Source organism: Carcharodon carcharias, chromosome 21, assembly GCF_017639515.1.
Source record: "Carcharodon carcharias isolate sCarCar2 chromosome 21, sCarCar2.pri, whole genome shotgun sequence".
In the NCBI taxonomy this organism is placed as follows: Eukaryota; Metazoa; Chordata; class Chondrichthyes; order Lamniformes; family Lamnidae; genus Carcharodon; species Carcharodon carcharias.
In genome coordinates this window covers 34,517,709-34,538,562 of record NC_054487.1, presented here as the reverse complement: position 1 = coordinate 34,538,562, position 20,854 = coordinate 34,517,709, and the positions used below count along the sequence as shown (strand labels likewise).

Sequence of the window (20,854 nt, the reverse complement as noted above, 5' to 3'; positions counted from 1 at the left end):
TACATCATAGGAGGCCACTCAGCCCTTTGAGTCCATGCTGGCCCTCTGCAAGATCAATTTAGCCAGCCCCACTGCCCTGCCCTTTCGTGGTAACCCTGCAAATTTTCTCTCTTCAGGTGTTTATCTAATTCCCTTTTGACAGTCACAACTGAATGTCTCCACCACCCTCCCAAACAGTGCATTCCAGATCCTAAACACTCACTGTGTAAAAAAGTTTTTTCTCATGTTGCCTTTGATTCTTTTGCCTTAAATCTATGTCCTCTGGGTCTCAATTCTTCTGTCAATGGGAACAATTTGTTTCCATCTATTCTGTTTAGTGTTCAAAATCATGAAAGGTCTAAGGTCCTTTAGAGAAGGGGACCTGTCACCCATACATGTTCAGGTCTAATGCAATTTCAGTGCCACATTATGTAGTTCATCTCAGGGTAAGAAACTTTGCAGGTGTAACCCAGATCTCAAGCACAAACAAAGCCATTCAAGATTGAGCTGTTAAAAAAAAATTGTGAAAGTATTTATTTTCGCCGAAAACATTAAATTTTCTGCCTCTATGGACACTTTTTATTTCTGATCCTCTTGATGGTCTGATGTGTGGTAGTGCAGGGGGCAGAAAGAATATTCACTTTAGTGCTGTAGTTACAACTTCAAACCATCTTAGTGTCGAAATGGAGTTGCTCAAGAATAGGACATGTAAAGGGCATGAAGTACATGAATGGAAAATTGGTCTTCCGTCCTTTCCATTTATCTGCTTTGAGGCTTGTTGCTCCATCAGTATTTCTCTCTCCAAGAAAGATAGGGCAGAAGTTTGCCCTCGGATGGTGGGCGGGCCCCACTGGCTCGGCGGCAGGTGGGCAGCTGAACTCCGCCGCTGAAACGGGGCCGGCTGCCATTTTGAGTGGGCGGGCCAATTAAGGCCCACACAGTGGCCTTCCCGACAGGTGTGGGGGGTGGAGGGATTCCCCATCTGTCAAAGTGCGCTCTTTCGCACATGCGCGCGAGAAAGCGCACTGCTCCCTGAGGCAAAGTGCTGTCTCAGGGAGTTTACTGATAGGTAAGAAAAGTCAAAAAATAGAGAAATATTAATATTATTAACATGTCCCCCTCATGTGACAATATCACACAAGATGGGACATGTTAATAAGAAACACAAAGTATATTAAATTTAAAAAAAAGACATGAAACTTCATCACACTAGTGGATGAACTTCCATGAATAATCTGGAGCCTTAAGCTTAGATGGGCAGGGTCTTTTTAACAAGGTTAATTAGCCTGTCAATGGCCATAATTGGCCATTGACAGGTCGGTGAGTGGAAAGCTGAATTCGCTGTCCGCCCGCCTTCCTGAAGATTTAAATGGACCGGCATGACATCGGGGGTTCCTTGCGACGTCATCCCACATCATTTTCCCCTCGGCAAGCGGGGCCCATCCCCAAATTGCTGAGGGGAAAATCCTGGCCATAAGTTTCATAACATAATTGACCATTTAGACCAATAATGAATGCACAGCTGCTTTCAAACCGTGGCTAACAGGTCTTGTTTCAGTGCAAAGTCTGCAATTGCTTCGCCTCCTATACATATTTACAGGAAATATATACAGTGGTGAAGGTTGATAAGGCCATAAAAAAGAAAACAAGGCACTGGGTTTCATTTCTATAGAATTGGAGAATTGAGAAATTATGTTAAATTTATATAGAATCTTGGTTAAACCACACTTGGGGATGCTGTGCACAGTTCTGATCTCCATATTATTAAAAGGATTTAGAGCACTGGTGAGGGGAAAGTTATACCTTATCAGGAAAGATCGAACTGGCTGGGGCTCTTACCTCCAGAGATGGCTGATAGAGGTCTTTAAAAATTTTTAAAGGATTTGATGGGGCAAAACTAGAAATATTGTCCAGTTTGGAGGAGGCAAAAACTAGGAGCCATAAGTGTAAGATAGTAGTCAATAGATCCAATAGAGAACTCAAGGGAAATTTCTTTACCAGAGTGGTTGAATGTGAAATTTGCCACCACAAGGAGTAGTTGAGGTGAATAGCACAGATTTTAAGGGGAAGTCACATAAATGCATGAAGGAGAAAATAATATAAGGACATGCTGATAGTTTAGATGAAGAGAGGTGGGAGGAGGCTCATGTTGACCATAAAACATCAACATGCATCAGTTGGGCCATATGCCCTGTTTCTATGCTGCATATTTAATGTAAGCATGGTCGTTCCAATCTCTAGTGCTTTGGTCCCTGTTTATTCATCTTAAAAAAAAAATCTGCAATTTTTTTCCACATCAAGGTGAGCAATGCCAGATGATATAACTCTGCATTTTGAACATTCGGTATTAGCATTAAGCACTCACTCCTAACTCAGATACTATCACAGCAGATGCAGAGTAAAGCTCCATTCCTCTGCCCAACAATGGGCCTTAGGCTGAATCTCAGAAGGAAGTCCCTTTCATTTGCTTGTATATCCTGCTAATAATATTCTGGAATATAAAGTTAAAATGACAAGCTACATCAAAATGCAGGAACATTTAAAACTAGGATGAGTTAAGACAGGAGCAGTCAAGTCTTGCACATCATTTTGGAACTTCCTGCATTCACAGCCATTCTCTTCCTGTAAAGCCACAATATCTTGCTATTCCAGTGACTCAAGTTTTATTTGACTAGGTTAAGACAGTGTAAGCAAGTGTTGCAGATTCAATGGTTAAAATACAGTAACCTGCTTCTCCCAACAAACTAAGGCAACATTTTTAGTAGCAAAAGCGATCTAAGTAAACATATGATTTGAGTCCTGTCTTTATTATTTAGAGTACCAGTAAGTTTTATTAAATGCATGCCTGCAAAACTGCTCTCCAATTCCACCACCCAATAAAATGTACATTTTGGAGAACTAGTATTCATACCTTTCCTATAGATGCCTTTTATGCTGTACATGTGTACTTTACATGCATTTGCAGATGAACTTCATATTGGATGAACTTCGAAATACATACCTCTTGTTGAAATATATAAAGAACCATTCAGGTAGCTTGTTGCAATTCGTTTACGCTGGGAGAATAAAAAAAAGACTTCATTAAAACAAATGACCAAAATACTTTCATAAGTAATATCCCATATATTTATATGGCAAGTTGCCACATAAAAATATTTCCAAGTGCTTTGCTCATGCAAAAGAAACAATCATTTTGTGCCAAGAGCACCCTAAAATTATGAGATCTGTTTCTAAAGTGTTGCTGACTGATGGGAGGAATGCTGGCCAACAGTGGGAAAACTTCCACTGTCCATTGAATACTGCCATGGGGTCTTTTATTGTCCACTGAAATCAACAGATGGTATCCTTTTATAAAGTTACATCTTAGGTACCATTCAGTACTGCACAAGAATGTCATACTTATATAACCTGCTGAAAGTCTGGTGTGGGGCATGAAACAAAGAGTAAGAGTGCTACAAATTGAACTAAGTTGACACTTTTGCTTGCTTGGCATAAGTGTAATTAAACACTTCAATTGTGTGGCATATACAATGTATTAACGGGCAGTCTGATCACAAGTTTTCCAAGTAGCTTGACTTTTTAAATAAAAACACTCAGCAGCCTATGTTCGTAAAAACATTAATTTTATTAAAATCTCTACTAGAGGTCCAAGAGGACTAGTGTACAGCAGAAATTTGAGATCAATACTGGGTTACACACTCAAAACTTTGAATTGAATAATCTATTCACATCCAAATCAGGCATCTGTGGCTAATCTTTTAGCCCTTCCTTCTGGCAGAAACTGAGTGGGCAATGACCACTGTTGCTGTTGTTATGGACATGGACATTTTCATCAGGGCCCCTAACTGGGTAGACAGAGAAGTCCCAGAGTCAGGTGCTAGGCCCACTTATAATGGAAATTAGAACTTTATAATGCTAATATGATCCCAACTGCCAAATCTGGACAGAATTAGCCAAGATCTGCAGTACCAAAGAGGATCCCCTAAAAATAAAACACTTGCATTTCTATAGCATCTTTCTTGGCCACCGGAAATTTAAAGTGCTTTACAGCTAATGAAGCACTTTTGAAGGTAGTCACTGATGTACTGGAAATCCGGCTGCTAATTTGCACAAGTTCCCACAAACAGCAGATAATGACCAAGTAATCTGTTTTGTGATCTTGATTGAGTGATAACTATTGGCCAGGACACTGGGGATAACTCCCTACTCTTCTTTGAAATATTGTTATGGAATCTTTTACATCTGCCTAAGAAGGCATACTTTGTTTAATGTCTCTTCTGAGAGACAGTCAAAAGCAAATTCCTCTTTAATTTAGATAAATGGAAACTGTGGTTGCTGGAAATCTGAAACAGAAACAGAAAATGCTGGAAAAACTCAGCAGGTCTAACAGCATATGTGGAGAGAAAAAAGAACAAAGTTAATGTTTTGAGTCCTTATGGCTCTTCTTCAGAGTTAAAGAGAAGCAAAAATGTAATGAAATTTATACTGTTTAGCGGGGGGTGGAGCAGGTGAAGCTGGATAGAAGGCCAGTGATAGGTGGAGGCAAAGGAGAGAATGCCAGAGATGTCACAAAAGGGTATTAATGGTGGTGGTACTGGCTAAAGGAGGTGATGATGGTGGCATTAACGTCAGAAAGCAGAATGTGATAATAGCAGGACAAAGGTAAGCGCTCTGGAAAGAACAACATGAACAAGTGACAAATGGTCCTTGTGGGGGTGGGGTGGGATAGGGGACAGTGATGGGAAAAGATTGAAAATAGGATAAAAGCTGGGGTAAAACAATGAATAAAAACGAAAATAAATAAAAATAAAAATAAGTGGATAAAAAACTAAAATGAAAAAATTAAAATGAATATTGAAAAAAGGGGATTAAATAAAAAGGGGCTGAGGATGGAGGAGATAATTCATGGTCTGAAGTTGTTGAACTCAATGTTAAGTCCGGAAGGCTATAAAGTGCCTAATCGGAAGATGAGGTGCTGTTCCTCCAGTTTGCATTGGCTTCACTGGTACATTGCAACAGGTCAAAGGCAGACATGTGGGCATGACAGCAGGATGATGTGTTGAAATGGCAAGCGCCAAGAAGCTCTGGGACATGCTTGCGGACAGACCGAAGGTGCTCTGCAAAGTGGTCACCCAGTCTGTGTTTGGTCTCCCCAATGTAGAGGAGACCGCATTGGGAGCAGCGAATGCAGAAGACCAAATTGAAGGAGGTGCCAGTGAAGCGCTGCTTCATCTGAATGGAGTGTTTGGGCCTTTGGATGGTGAGGAGGGAGGAGGTAAAGGGGCAGGTGTTGCATCTTCTGCGATTGCATGGGAAGGTGCCATGGGAGGGGGATAAGGTTTTGGGGTTGATGGAGGAGTGGACAAAGGTATCCCAGAGGGAACGGTCCATATAGAATGCCGATGGGGGGGGGGGGGGTGGTGGTGAAGGAAAGATGTGTTTGGTGGTGGCATCATGCTGGAGTTGGTGGAAATGGTGGAGGTTGATCCTTTGAATGCGGAGGCTGGTGGGGTGAAAAGTGAGGATAAGGAGGACCTATCATGGTTCTGGGAGGGAGAGGAAGGTGTGAGGGCAGAGGTGCAGGAGATGGGTCAGACACGGTTGAGGGCCCTGTCAACCACAGTGGGTGGGAAACCTCGGTTAAGGAAGAAGGAAGACATGTCAGAAGCGTCATTTTGGAAAGTGGCATTATCATAACAGATACGACGGAAGTGAAGAAACTGAGAGAATGGGATGAAGTCCTTTACAGGGTGTGAGGAGCTGTAGTCAAGGTAGCTGTGGGGGTCTGTGGGCTTGTAGTGAATGTTGGTGGACAGTCTATTTCCAGAAATTGAGACAGAGAGGTCAAGGAAGGCAAGGGGAGTGTCAGAGATGGACCATGTGAAGGTGATGGAGGGGTGGAAATTGGAAGCACAATTGATAAATTTTTCCAGCATGAAGCAGCACTGAAAAAGTCATCGATGTACCGACAAAGGAGTTGTGGGAGGGAGGCTGAATAGGACTGGAACAAGAAATGTTCCACATACCCCATAGAGATAGGCATAACTGGGGCCCATGTGGATACCCATAGCCACACCTTTTATTTGGATTAGGTATGGGAGGAGTAGGAATGCTTCTCCAACCTTCAAAAATCCAGTCACTTTGGCTCTTTTTCAAGTATTGGGGATCCACCCAGCCCACAGCCTAACTTCTCCAGCTTGGAGCATTGCCAGATCACATGTTGCAATGTCCCCGGACCAGTAGGCTGTCCCCACGGTGCTCAAACTCTGGCCACAGCCTGCCATCCCAATGCAAATATGGCCTGGCCTCCAAAATGGATCAGGCCTCCTGCCATAACTACCATGTATCCAGCCAATGCATCCAACCTAGGTGCACTTGGGGTGCTAGGGATGGGAGAGGTTAAGAATTCATAGACTCATAGATGTCTACAACACAGAAGGAGGCTATTTGGCCCATCGTGTCCATGCCAGTCAACAAAGATCTGACTACACTAATCACATTTTCCAGCGCTTGGCCCATAGCCCTGGGGGCTAGAGCAATGCAAGCGAACATCTAAATACTTCTTCACTCTGACTCAACCACCCTTTCAGGCAGTAAGTTCCAGACTCTCACAACCCTCTGAGTGAAAAAAATTCTCCTCAACTCCCCTCTTAGCCTTCTACCTCTTAGCTTAAATCTATGCCCTCTGGTTATTGACCTCTCTGCTAATGGAAAAAGTGCCTTCCTGTCCACCCACCCCTAAATCTTAAACACTTCTAACAGGTCCCCTCTCAACTTGCACTGCTCCAAGGAGAACAACCCCTGCGTTTCCAATCTTTCCTCATTCTTCAGACCCTCCAGCCCAAGCAGCATCCTGGTAAATCTCCTCTGCACCCTCTCCAGTGCAATCATGCCCACCAGAACTGCATGCAGTACTCCAGTTGTGGCCTAACCAGCATTTTATACAGTTCTAGCATAGCGTCCCTGCTCTTGTATTCTATGCCTCGGCTAATGAAGGCAAGTGCCCCATATGCCTTCTTAACCACCTTATTTACCTGCCCTGCTACCTTCAGGGATCTATAGATATGCACATCCAATGTGCCACTTTGCCTTGGATCCCATGGGCTCTTACTTTCTTGACCAGTCTGCCATGAGAGGCCTTATCAAAAGCGTTGCTAAGGTCCATGAAGACCACATCAATGCATTACCCCCATCTCCTGGTTAACACTCCTGGTTAACTCCTCAAAAAATTTGATCAAATTTGTCAAACATGACCTTCCCTTAACAAATCTATGCTAACTATCCCTGATTAATCTGTATCTCTCCAAGTGCAGATATATTCTGTCCCTCAGAATTCTTTCTAGTAACTTACCCATACCGAGGTTAGACTCACTGGCCTGTAATTTCCTGGTCTATCCCTTCCTCCCTTTTTTAATAATGGGACAACGTTAGCAGTCCTCCAGTCCTCTAGGATCTCATCTGTGGCCAGGGAGGATTTGAAAATTACTGCCAGGGCCCCTGATATCTCTGCTATTGCCTCCCTCAACAGCGTGGGATACATCTCATCCAGGCCTGCGGATTTATCCACTTTTAAGGCCGCTAAACCCGCTAGTACATCCTCTCTCTCTCTGTCAATTTCCTCTAATATTTCACAGTCCTCCACCCTGTTGTCTATACCTGCATCATCCTTTTCCACTGTGAAGACTGACGCAAAGTATTCATTGAGGACTGCACCCACATCTTCCAGGACCACCCACAGATTATCGCTAAGGTCCCTAACTAGCCCTACTCTTTCCCTAGCTATTCTCTTGCTCTTTACTTGCTTGCTTAAAGAGCTCTTTGCTCTTTAAAAAAACCTTTGGGTTTTCCTTTATTCCGCCCACCAATGCTTTCTCTTGCACTCTCTTAGCTTTCCTAATTTCCTTTTTAAGTTCCCCTCTGTACTTTTTATGCTCCTCTAAGGACTCTGCTGTGTTGAGCCCTTGATATCTGCCATAAGCTTCTCATTTTCTCTTAATCCTAACCTTTATGTCCCTTGACATCCAGGGTTCTCTGGACTTGTTCCCCCCCTTCGTCTTTACGAAATATATTTGCCCTGTACTCTTGCTATTTCTTCCTTGAATGCCTCCCACTGCTCTGACACAATTTTTTCTGCAAGTAGCTGCTCCCAGTCTACTTGGGCCAAATCGTGTCTCACCTCAGTAAAATTAGCTTTTCCCCAATTTAGAATATTTATTCCTGGCCCAGCCTTATCCTTTTCCATAACTATCCTAAATCTAATTGAGTTATGGTCACTATCTCCAAAATGCTCCCCTATTGATACGCCTTCCACCTGCCTGGGCTCATTTCCGAATATTAAGTCCAGCACTGCCCCCTCCCTTGTAGGGCTTTCTACATACTGGCTAAAAAGGTTCTCCTGGATGCAACTTAAGAATTTTGCTCCCTCCCTACCTTGCACACTAAAACTATCCCAGTTAATATCTGGGTAGTTAAAATCCCCTACTATTACTGCCCTATTATTCTTACACTTCTCTGAAACTTGATTACATATTTGATCCTCTATCCCTGACTGTTTGGGGCCTACAGTACACACCCAACAGCGTATTTTCCCCTTTTCTGTATTTTACTTCTACCCATATGGCCTAATATGATGATCCTTCCAAGATATCATCCCTCCTCATTGCTATAATTGATTCCTTGATCAATATTACAAACCCCCTCCTCTTCTATCTCCCTCTCTATCTCCTCTGAAAACCCTATAACAAGGAATGTTGAGCTGTCAATCCTGCCCTTGTAGCTAAGTCTCGGCCATAGCTATGATATTATACTCCCACCTGCCTGTGCCCTCAGCTCATCTGTCTTATTACTCAGGCTCCTTGCATTAAAATATATTTCAGTTAACCTTGCTAAACTCACTTCTTTCTTATTTAGCCTATGTTTCCTCTGCCTTCCAGACTCAACCCCGTCAATCTCATCTTCTGGCAAATTGGTGGCTGAATCTTAAGGGGGTTGCTCATTGCTGTAGTTAAGAATTGTAAGGGAATCTTTCAAAAGACCACCCGATCATTATTGAGAACTTGAATTATTGTTCTGTCTTTATTGTTAAAAAAAAACTGAAGCATTTTATAAATGGGTGTTAGAAAAGGAAACCATGCCAAAATAGGCAGAGATTAGATGAGATGAAAAACCAGGAGATGGGTTTTGAAAGATTATTTTCTAAAAATGGTTGAGGGCTGAACAGACCAAGAGAGTGGGTTCCATACAGCATTAGGAGAGACAGTGCCATAGAAGTAATGTCACTGGACTAGTATTCCAAGTCTATGGCAGCTGGTGGAATTTAAATTCAATTAATAAAAATCTGGAAAATAAAGCTAGTCTCAGTAATTGTGACCATGAAATGATCATTGATCATCATTAAAACCAACCTGGTTCACTGATGTCCTTTAGGGAAGGAAATCTGCTGTCTTTACCTGGCCTGGCCTACATGTGATTCTAGACCTACAGTAATGTGGTTAATTCTGAAATGAAACTCTGAAATGGCCTAGCAAGTCATTCAGTTCAAGGTCAATTAGGGATGGGCAACAAATGCTGGCCTTGCCAGCGACACCCACATCCTATGAAAGAATATAAAAAATGAGTGAGGCAGCAGAAGGCCCCACCACCAGCAAATAGTCTCAGTGAATTGTGAAGTCTGTGGCAGGGAGAAAGGCTTCAAGTTTCCCAATGTTCAGTTGGAGGAACCAGTCACTTGTTCGGGATTAAAGGGAAAAGAAAAAGTAGTTTATATAACTATTAGGTAAAAGGGGGCACTTGAAAAACATCTAAACATTATTACGAAATGTTTCTTATAAAATACCTGCATCTCAAACGTGGTCAATTTCTTTTAACCAATTTAACTAGTTAGTTTCCTGTGGCATTGCTCACAGACAAAAAGAAACAAAATTGTGTCATGTTAAGGCAGATGTCTCGATCTTTACATGAATGCTGCACGTTTCTCTGTCCTTTTTGCCTTCAACAGGCTGTTTCCCTTTTTGCCCATCTCACTGTACTTTAACCCAAGTGCATGAGATGAAAGTTCAGACACAAGCCTATCACACCCATTTCCATGAGATGTTAAATTTTATTTTATTTTTTAAAAAAATGAAGCAGTTAGGAGAAAATTCCTTATGTCAAGTGGTTACTGGAGTATGGAATGTCCACAATGAGTGGTTCAGTCAGATACTAATGCACTATTTAAAGGGAAAATTGGATAAGAGCATATAAGGAATGAGCGGGGTAATAAGATTATTTTTGGATTGCTCTAGCAAGAGGCTGCACCGATACATTTGGCTAAATACTTCCTTCAGTAGCCTTAACTCCTCGGGGTGTACATCAGAGTATGCGGAGAGTCAAAATGAGTACTCAAAGGATTTTGAAAAAAGATTTTTCAGGCCCTTCATGAATTTCTTTGGTGTGCATGGGAATTTTTTTCCAGAGATAATGAAATGAGAGACATAGAAAACTGATTATATAAATAATCAAGAGTGGCTGGAGAGATTATACATGAAAATAGTTTTTACAATTTATTAATTAATGTCAAGAATGATAGCAGCGAGACCATGCATCCTGCTCATTGACTTTACCAGCTCTTCTAGAGCTCTGATAGATCACTATTCGCAATTTGAAGTATTGAATATAGTTCATGCACAAGCAAGCTTCAGTAAGTGGAACTGCATGATGCACTTTCATGCACTGACCAACAGAAGTATTTTTCACAAATGTCACAGACTTTCATTCTGTCTCTCAGCACAATTATGACTAAAGAAACCCGAGGTTAAGACTGGACATTTATTTGCAATTAATGTATGAGCAAGAGTTTTACTTCCACTGCTAATTTTTCAGCAAAGAAGTAAACAGCTAATAGTTTCTTGCTGATGCAAATAATACATTTGCTGGTACCAGACCAATATGATTAAGATGACTCATTGGTACAGCTTCGATGCAAATTCACTGGATGTTTGATCCAGGAATTCCTTTGTCGATAACTAAATCCTATACCAGGATTTAACATTATTGGTGCTTGATCTCTACTAGTAAATACCAAATGCAAAATAAAACAACAATTCAACTCTGAAATTATATTTGACATCTATAATGTGTTTAACCATCTACACTTTAAAAAAAAATCAAAGGACAGTGCCACCTAACAATGAATGAACAGCATTTCAACCACTTTTAAAATGGCAAAACTTTTAACCTGATAACTTGCAACTTAAGGAAACATAACATTCAAGTATAGCTAGAACCTTTGTAGGAATTCTTAGACTTTATTTTACTTCACTTCAGCTAGTGGTTCATAGAATAATAATCGATGTAGTAGTTTATGGAAAATGGCATTAGCTTATTTGTGTCCTTTGCACACACTCAGTGCATGTGTTAGGACTATAGAGAAGAATAAACAATTCTAAGCGGATCTTGACAACATGGAGGACTGAGCCAGTGTTTGGCAAATGGCATTTAACAGGTTCAAAAAAGCATCATATTATCCAAAGTAATCATTTACCTCTGGCTCAAACAATCCACTGTATGTTGGATTGGCTGTGCTTCTTCTCTTTCTTTCCTGGCGTCTGCTTTGGATTTCTGCAACCATGAGAACATATCTGTTATAATCAAAGAAATTCCAAATGTTTTGTTTTCAACAAAAACTGATGAATTAAGAGAAATACGTTTTAAACATATATGTTCTCAAATTTTCTTTAGTGCTGCTCATTAACATTAGCTGTGACAGTGTGATAAATAAAACCCTTTTTTTAAAACCATGTCACCACTAATAATCAATTTACAGTATTATAATTTTCGTACCATGCTAACTATATAAAAAGCAAATCAAAGATTTTGATTATTCTCAAAAGCTAATAATCTGGCAAAATAAAAACACTGCCCTATAATTTCCAAGCTCCGGGGCAGTGTTAGCTAGGGGTACCCCAAAGATGTGCTGGGGAACTGCAACCCCCATCACCACCCCCCTGTCCTGAATGCTCCCAGGTAAGGATTGCAATAGCAATTGCCTGAGAAGTTCGAACTTCTGATGGGCAATTGCCCCGCACTAGGACCCATCAGATAATGTGATTTAAATCGCAAACTTCTGATGGTCCAACTGTGTTACAGTAATAATTATCCAGATAAAGAAGAACTAAAACTACTTCTAGCTCCTGAACAACTATAGCACTGACCCCACTCCGACCCTGAATGTGAATTCCCCCAAATACCACCCCACCCCATCCCAGCCCCCCATTGGATGACCTGACTACCCCCACCCCCAACAGTCACCCACACACCCCCAAAATCTACACACCCTGAACACCCACTTGAGCCTCCCGACTACCCACCCTGGCTGCCCATAGGTCCTGTGGAGCATCGGGAGGCCCTACCGACTACACTCCACCCCCTGACTGCCCTCTGCACCCCACACCCCTAACTACAACCCCAAACCCCTCCCTAACCCCTGAATACATCCACACCACCCGACTGCCCTTCTCACCCTGACTGCAGCCCCATAGCCCCCGGCAGCACCCCAACTCCCAAATGCCCTCCCCACTCCGACTATACCACTAACCCCCAACTGACCTCCCCCAACTATCCCCCGTCAACTGCATTCCCCACACCCCGACTGCGCTCCTCAACCCCTAACTGTTCTGCCCATCCCCCAACTACCACCCTCTCCGACAGACCTCCCCACCCCACCGTCTACACCCCCACCCCACAACTGCCTTTCCCACCCACAGGCTACCCTCCCCACTCACCCGACTGCAGCCCCCACTGCTCCCAACTCCAGACTGGCCACCAACACCGCCCCCCCAACCCATCCTATCCACTTATCTTATTAACTTACCTTCTCCCAGGCTTCCCTGTGGCTGGACCTTTTAAGCCTACTGCCTTACGGCAGCTTGTACTGCAAATAAGGGGCCATGTCCTCCTTCTCTCAGATGCTGGGGCCCTGGGCAGCCATGGGAACCTGCTGTGTTATGTAGATCTTGCCTGGCCTGAGTCGGAAGGCTGGGCGAGATAGCAGCAGCTGGATTTCTAGGTTAGTAACTATGAGCACAATGACAATCTGACTCAATTGGCACTGCACTGGAAGTTACAGCCCATTGGCTCCTGTAACAAACACATCTCGAATAGTATTCTTAACTGGTTCAATTTATGATCCTCACTCCTCAGAAAAATGGATTAGTAAACTAGACAATAGAGATAACTCAATAAAAACAGCTCTGCAGATCAGAAAAATGCAAGAGTGCAGTCAACTGTCGCACTCATTTTATGCATTCCTCATATAGCTGTAATGATTTTTGATAAAAATGCACTTGCATAGTAAGCTATACTTCTGGCTTAAAAGCATAAATTGAGATGAGTAGGATGTTTACACATCATTCTTAAGTTGTACTTGCCTTAGGGAGACATAACAATTTAATGGGTTTGTATCAGCAAATTCTCCTCAAGAGGTAGAGATGGAATCATTTTGTTAAGAAGCAAACATTTCATTTTACACTAGGAAGTGTCTAATCATATTAGGAATTACTGTCCTGTTATAAAGGTTGCCCATAAATAGCTCTAGTGTTAGGTTGTTGTGATTCGTAATCAGATATTTAGAATTGTAGAATCCTACTGCACAGAAAAGGGCCATTCAGCATATCCTGCCTGTGTCAACTCTTTGAATTTTCCCATAACCCTGTAAATTGGTCCTCTATGTAAATATCCAATTCCTTTTTTATAAGTCCTATGGAATCTGATTCCAAAAACCTTTCAGAGTTCCAGATCTCAACAACACCTATATTGAAAAAAAATTTCATTTTCCTCTCTTGTTCCTTTGCCAATTATTTTAAATTTATAACATTGTTGCCAATCCATGTGCCAGAAGAAACAGTTTTTCAGCACTTGCTCTGTCAAAACCCCTCGTAGTTTTATTAGGTTTCCCCTCAACCTTCTCTGGAGAACAATATCAGTTTCTCCAAACTCTCCACGTTACTGAAGTCCCTGACATCATCCAGATAAACATCCTCCGTAGCCTTGCCAAGACATCCTTTCTACCTGTACTGCCAAGTATGGTATAGAATGCTCCAGCTCAAACCTATGCTCTGATTTGTATATGTATTCAATGCCCCTATTCAAAGCCGAGTTTCCTATATGTTTTAACTGACTAATTAACTTGCCTGTCGCCTAAGATTTGTGAATATGTATCCCAAAGTATCTCTGCTCAAAAATATCCCCTCAAAATAGTACTATTTAGATCATGCTACCTCTTTCTGTTGTTCCCATGTGCATCACTTCATACTTATCTGTATTAAATTGCACCTGCCATGTGTCTGCCCATTTCACCAATCTGTTTAAGTCTTCCTAAAGTCTGCTACCGTTCTACTTACTACTTAATATGTTGCTGAGTTTTAAATCATTTACAAATTTTGAAATTATATTCCCTTAGCCAAGTCCAGGTGATTTAAATAAAACAAGAAAAGCAGCGGTCCCAACAAATGCCTGAGAGACCCCACTGCACACTTCTCTCCAGTCAGAAAAAGATCCATTCGCCACTAATCTCTGCCTTCTACCCCTTAGCCAATAACATACTCAAATCATCACTGTCTGTTTCATGCCATATGTGTCTATTTTCTGAGTAAATCTATCATTTTTGTATTGTTTTATGGGATATGGACATCATTAGCAAGGCCAGCATTTGTTGCCCATCCCTAATCGCCCTTGAACTGAGTGGCTTGCTTGGCCAGCTCAGAGGACAGTTAAGAGTCAACTACGTTGTTGTGTGTCTAGTCACATGTAGGCAAGATCCGGTAAGGATGGCAGATTTCCTTCCCTAAAAGGCATTAGTACACCAGATGGGTTTTTACAACAATTGATAATAGATTCATGGAATGAGACTAGCTTTCAATTCCAGACTTATTAATTAATTGAATTTAAATTGCACTAGCTGCTGTGATGGGATTTGAACCTGTGTCCCCAATTTTAGCCTGGGTCTCTGCAATATTAGTTCAGCGGCATTACCACTAAACCATCACCTGGAAACCTTGACCAAACCATGGAGCACATAATAACATCATGCCTCTGTCTCAAGTTTGAGGGCGATATCCTAGAGTAACATATGCTCTCCAAACGGGCAACTGACTGGTAAGGAAAGTTGACATTAAAACTGTGATGACAGCTTCTGCTCCTTAAGCCTAAAGAAGAGGAATCTCTAGTAGTGTTCTCACCACAGTTTTTAAAAAATTAATTCATGGGATGTGGGCATCGCTGGCTAGGCCAGCATTTATTGCCCATCCCTTGAGAAGCTGTTAGTCTGATTGGCTTATCCCTCTCCACTTTTTTTTTGAACAAGGGGTGTAACATTTCCAATCCTCCAGTCCTCTGGCCATCACTCCCATATCCAAGGAAGATTGAAAGATTGTGATCAGAGCTTCTGTTATGTTCACCTTAGTTTTCCTCAGTAACCTAGGATGCATCCCATCTGGACAGAGTGACTTGTTAACTTTGAGTGATGCCAATCTATTTAGTATCACCTATTTATTTTTATTCTATCCTATATCTCAGCTCCAACACTAACATCATCCTCTGCATCTGTCTTCACAAAAGCAAAGCACACAGTCAGTACTGCAGTCATGCCCTCTGCTTTCACAAGAGAATTTCCTTTTTCATCTCCAACAGGCTCAAGCATTCCTTTAACTATCTTTTTACTTTATATATGTTTATAAAGACTTTTAAGCTTCTTTTTGCACAAAAATTTGAAACAGCCTATCCACACTGTTCTTGCAGAACTTCTGTCAGCTGCAACAGGATTCACAGAAAATACACATGAAAACAAGTTAGCTAACACTTCTGGGATGAAAGATGGTGCCTGCTGCAGAAGGGAAGCCAAGACATAAAGAATTGTCCGTTTTTTTAAATTAATGTTTCATGAATTGCAATTGGACTTACCTTCCAAATGTTCTGTAGTAACCAGGCCTAGGGACACCATAAAGGCAAGTTTCTGCAAATTTAAAACGTATATATTATTGGGAGTCTCTATGAAGTCAGTCCCACGAAGGATTAATGATTCTCAACAACAAAAACAATCTGTGTTTATATAGCACTTATAGAGTACTGAAACATCCCAAGACACTTCCAAGGAGTATTATCAAACAAAATTTGACACCAAGTCACACGAGGAGATATTAGGTCAAGCACTTAGTCAGAGGGAGGTTTTAAGAAGCATCTTAAGGGAGGAGAGGCAGAGAGGTGAAATGGATTAAGGAGGAAATTTCACAGCACAGGACCCTGGGAGCTTACGGTATGGCTGACAATGGTAGAGCAATTAACGTCAGGAATGTTCAAGGGGCCAGAATTCGAGGAGTGCAGAGATCCCTGAGGGTTGTGGGGCTGGAAAAGATTAGAGATAAAAAGGGGCATGGTCATGGACTGATTTGAGAACAAGGATGAGAATTTTAAAAATTGAAACATTGATGGATTGGGAGCCAAAGAAGCCAGCGAGCACAGGGGTGATGGATGAATTGGACTTGGCGTGACTCTGAGTATGGTTAGCTGAGTAGTAAATTAGTCCAAATTGATAGAGGGTGAAAGAATGGGAGGCTAGCCAGGAGGACATTCGAATAGTCAAATCTAGAGGCAAAAAGGCTTGGTTGAGGGATTTAGCAGCTTATGAGCTGAGGCAAACAGAGACAGGTGATGTTACTGGGGTGGAAGAAGTCTTGATAACAGACAGGATATGTGGTTCAAAGTGCATCTCATGATCAAATAAAATGTGCAAGTTACGAACAGCTGGTTCAGCCTCAGATAATGACCACGGAGTGTGATGGAGTTGGTGATGAGGGAACAGAGAATGAAAACAGATTGAATGTTAAGGAAATGTTGGAATCTTTCTTGTTGGAGATTGTCATTGCCTGGCACTTGTGTGGCGTGAATTAACTTGCCACTTAACAGCTCAAGTCTGAATGCTGTCCAGGTCTTGCTGCATATGGACATGGACTGCTTTGGTATCTGAGGTGTCACGAATGGTGCTGAACACATTGTGCAATCATCAGTGAACATCCCCATTTTTGACGTAATGATGGAGGGAAGATCATTGATGAAGCAGCTGAGATGGTTAAGCCTAGGATGCTAGGGACTTCTGCAGTGATACCCCAATGATTAACTTCCAAAAGCCACAACCATCTTCCTTTGCATTAGGTATGACTTCAACCAGTGGAGAGTTTTCCCCGATTCCCATTGACTCCAGTTTGGTTAAAATGCTGTGAAAAGTTCATTTACATATCAATCAACAACACTACCACCGACATCCTCTTCCATTATTGCATCAACAAATTGAATCAAATTTGTTAAACACAATGGGCAGAATTTTCTGGCTGACGAGCGCGTGGCGGAGCCCGCACGCCAGCGCTTAAAATGTCGCGCACGCGTCCCGACGTCAGTGCACAGCATCACGATATTTAGGTCGGCAGGTGCACTATGCAGCAGGACATGCACCCACCATTAATTAAAGGCCTCATTAAGGCTCTTAACTTGCCAATCTTTGACGATTTTGAGGGGCCCATGCGAACTTTGGCTCAGTGCACAGTCCCAACAGGCAGGCAGCTAGGTGATTTTTTTATTAAAACTCATGCACTGGCGGGATACATGGACTCAGAGGGGTTGTTCATGTTTTTCATGAAGTATTTAATGCAGAAAGTGTTTTAAATTTGCCTGTGTGATTGTTAGCAGTTCACATCGATTTAAAAGAGCGTTTTGTGTACTTTGAAACCTGTCTGCAGACAGTTATCTTTATCGGGCCTGCAGCTTTCCAGAGGCCTCCATTTAGCCTGGGTATGGGTTCTGACAGCTCCACTGGAGGCAGCTCCTCTGAGGAGGAAGGGAGGGATAGAATAAGGAGGAGGCCAGGAGCGGGCAATCAGCCTCCAGGGGAGCCACCTTTGGGAGTACAGGTGCAGGCACAAGGTCAAGAGTTTGTCCAAGGTGGAAGGGGCCGCAGAACACGCCACTATCCTGCTGCCAGGGAAGACAGGCGGCGAAGCAGCTACCTCAGTATGACTGAGGTGCAGTGCCGAAGGAGGCTCCATCTCTCGAGGGAGGCAGTCAACCATGTCTGTCAGATGATTGACCCTGAGATCTCTCCTAACTGTGTGGGTGGACACCCCATGCCAGCGGCTCTGAAACTCACAGTTGCCCTCCACTTCTGTGCCTCTGGCTCCTTCCAGGGCTCCATGGGTGATCTTTGTGGTGTCTTCCAATCAGCTGTCCACACTTGTGTCAAGCAAGTTACAGACGCTCTGTTCAGACAGGCACTGACCTTCATCAACCCGGTGCCTTCATCAACATGGCTTCCACTCCATGAACGTGCAGATAGTGTGTAATCACAGGATGCAGATTCTGCAAGTCTGTGCAAGTTACCCAGGCAGCTCCCACGACGCCTACATCCTCAAACGCTCCCAGGTGCCGGGGCTCTTCAGTGCTCTGGCTCAGCTGGATGGTTGGCTGCTGGGTGACAAGGTCTATCCCTTCAGATGGCTCCTGACGCCACTCCGCCGTCCAAGAACAGAGGCTGAGGAGCGCTTCAATAAGAGCCATGGCACCACAAGGGCTGTGGTGGAGAGAGCTATCAGTCTTCTCAAGATGCGCTTCTGTTGCCTGGACCGCTCAGGGGGCGCACTCCAGTAGCCCCAGATCACGTCTCTCAGATAGTGGTAGCATGCTGCACTCTGCACAATCTTGCGCTTGAAAGAGGGGGATGCAGTTGACGATGAAGACCTTGATGCACTGGATGAGGCTGCACATGATGAATCCAGCAGTGGCTCAGAGCATAAGGAAACACAGGGTGATGATGAGGGGCAGCACACCAACCTGCTACTACACCAAGGAGGCAGGGACACCCGGGACAATTTAATCCAACGAACCTTCAGCTAGCTCCACACACATCGATCAGTAGGACCAGCATTGCCTGGTGCTTCCACATGTGGCCCTTAGATGCTACATCTTCCACCTCATCAGCTGCAACTAAGAGCTTAGTACAGGAACATCAATGTCCACTCAAACACTCATGAAACATACAAATGCACCACAGAGGAAACGCCCTCAGCTTTAGTCAGAAAAGTGGATTTTATTCTGTCCAACATAAAACAGAAACATCTCTATGACAAACATAATTATTTGTTCCCTAATCTAAGGCCAACACAAAAAATCACCAGTGACATACCCATGGAGTGCCTAATGTGCCTTATGCTTTCATTTGCGGGTGCAATGTCTAGGTGCCACCCCATCGCTCGGAGTGGCTTGTGAGACAGCCTGCTGACTCTGCTGTCCTATTGGCCTCGATGACCTTGGCGGGCAGCCTCTGGCCCGTGGAGCCTGTGAAGGCCCTGACTGGGAGGGAGTGGCCATTTCCAGAACTGGCACCTCCCCAGTTGTCGCAGCCTCAACGGATGCAACATTGACTGGCAGAGGGGCGGAGGAGCTGCTGCTCTCATCCGGAGCATCCTGAGTGGAGCTCACAGCAACAACAGGCAGCTGCTGCGCCGACATGAGGTCACATCTCCCACATTGGGAATGATCACCCGTGGTCATTACTGCTGTGAGGGCTTGCAGGTCAGAGCGTAACCTAACCAGAAAGGTCTCCATCCGATCGAAACCCCTCTCCATGAGAGTCGCTAATCTTTCAGTGGAGGAAGCATGAAGCTCTGTCCTGAGGTTCATGCCTTCATTTACACTCTGCCTGGACTCTTCCACCGCGGAAACCAACTGAAGCATACCCTCATGTAACCCTGCCAGATGCAAATGCGATTCCTGCTCTTGTGGTGCAGCTGCTGCATTGGTGACAGCTCCAGAGGCACATCATCAGTGCTGGGTTCAGCATGTGCCTGGTCCCCTGCAGCCTTCCAGCTGCTGGTACCATCGGCACTCTCTGTCCCTGCCATCTCCTCCAGTGATTGTAAAGTGCCCTCTCCACTGAGACTCGGGATACTAGCCAACATTAAATTCCCCAAAAGTGTTTGTGGCTGCACTGGTGCCTGGCCAGCTGAAATGTTGTGCCACAAGTTGCATGTCTTGGCCCTCAGGTGTGGAGGGGGGGCTCCGGTGTCATTGGGCGTGGCCATGCTGAAATTAACAACAAGGACAGTGCATCAGTTAGCATGCAGTCAGTTAAACCTTTCATCCCTTTCCCCCCACCACAACCTCATAAGTCGCTCACCCTTCAAGACCCTAAGAAGACAAACATTGGTGGGGTGGAAAAGAGTCAAGAGGAGGCCCAAACATTAGACGTGCATACAGACAGGCTGATCAGGTGGCCTAAGGAATGCCACATGGAATGTTATGTGCCATTGGAGTGGGGAGAGTGCAAAGGTTCCTGGCCTGGATGCATGCTGGCCTGGAGAGTTGGAGTGATGAGGAAACATTGCAAACACTTGTGACATTTGCCATGCAGCACAGGAAATTGGCAGGTCACAATATTGCCCATACCGTTAGGAGGGGCATAGAATGGGTGGGCAGATGGCAACATTTCCCCTTGGCGCAGGGATGAGTAATGTGGTGGCATTTATTTAAGTTAAGTGCTATGAGGTTGACAGGTGAGGTGCTGAGGACCTTTTGGACAGAGTAATGTGGGGTGCACTGGCTGAAAGGGTGGTGGAGGTACCAAATCCCCTGAGATGCAAAACGTCTTTGGCTGTGCAGCAGCGATGCCATGGCATGTTAGGCCATGGGGATAGTGGTCACAAATGGGATAAGGTGATTTTGGAAGGTGTGGAGATGCGCATCCTCAAGGGGACGAGGGACCTTTGTGTATGACTCACATGTCAGAGTGTCTCAGTCTGTGAATGAGCAGTGATGCAGCATTAACAATTGCAGCAACCATCAGTGGTTTGGATGG

The 20,854-nt window shown here is 43.6% G+C and overlaps 1 protein-coding gene across 1 annotated transcript in view; it reads right to left on the bottom strand.

The window, feature by feature from the left end:
* The window catches only part of phf21b (PHD finger protein 21B), a 249,813-nt gene that overhangs the window by 40,884 nt on the left and 188,075 nt on the right, over positions 1 to 20,854 (bottom strand). The window contains exons 9-11 of the mRNA XM_041215898.1: positions 15,916 to 15,967; positions 11,501 to 11,577; positions 2,981 to 3,035 (exon numbers count right to left, since the gene is read on the bottom strand). Of these exons, the coding sequence (XP_041071832.1) occupies positions 2,981 to 3,035; positions 11,501 to 11,577; positions 15,916 to 15,967 (184 nt within the window). The remainder of the gene's footprint in view (positions 1 to 2,980; positions 3,036 to 11,500; positions 11,578 to 15,915; positions 15,968 to 20,854) is intronic.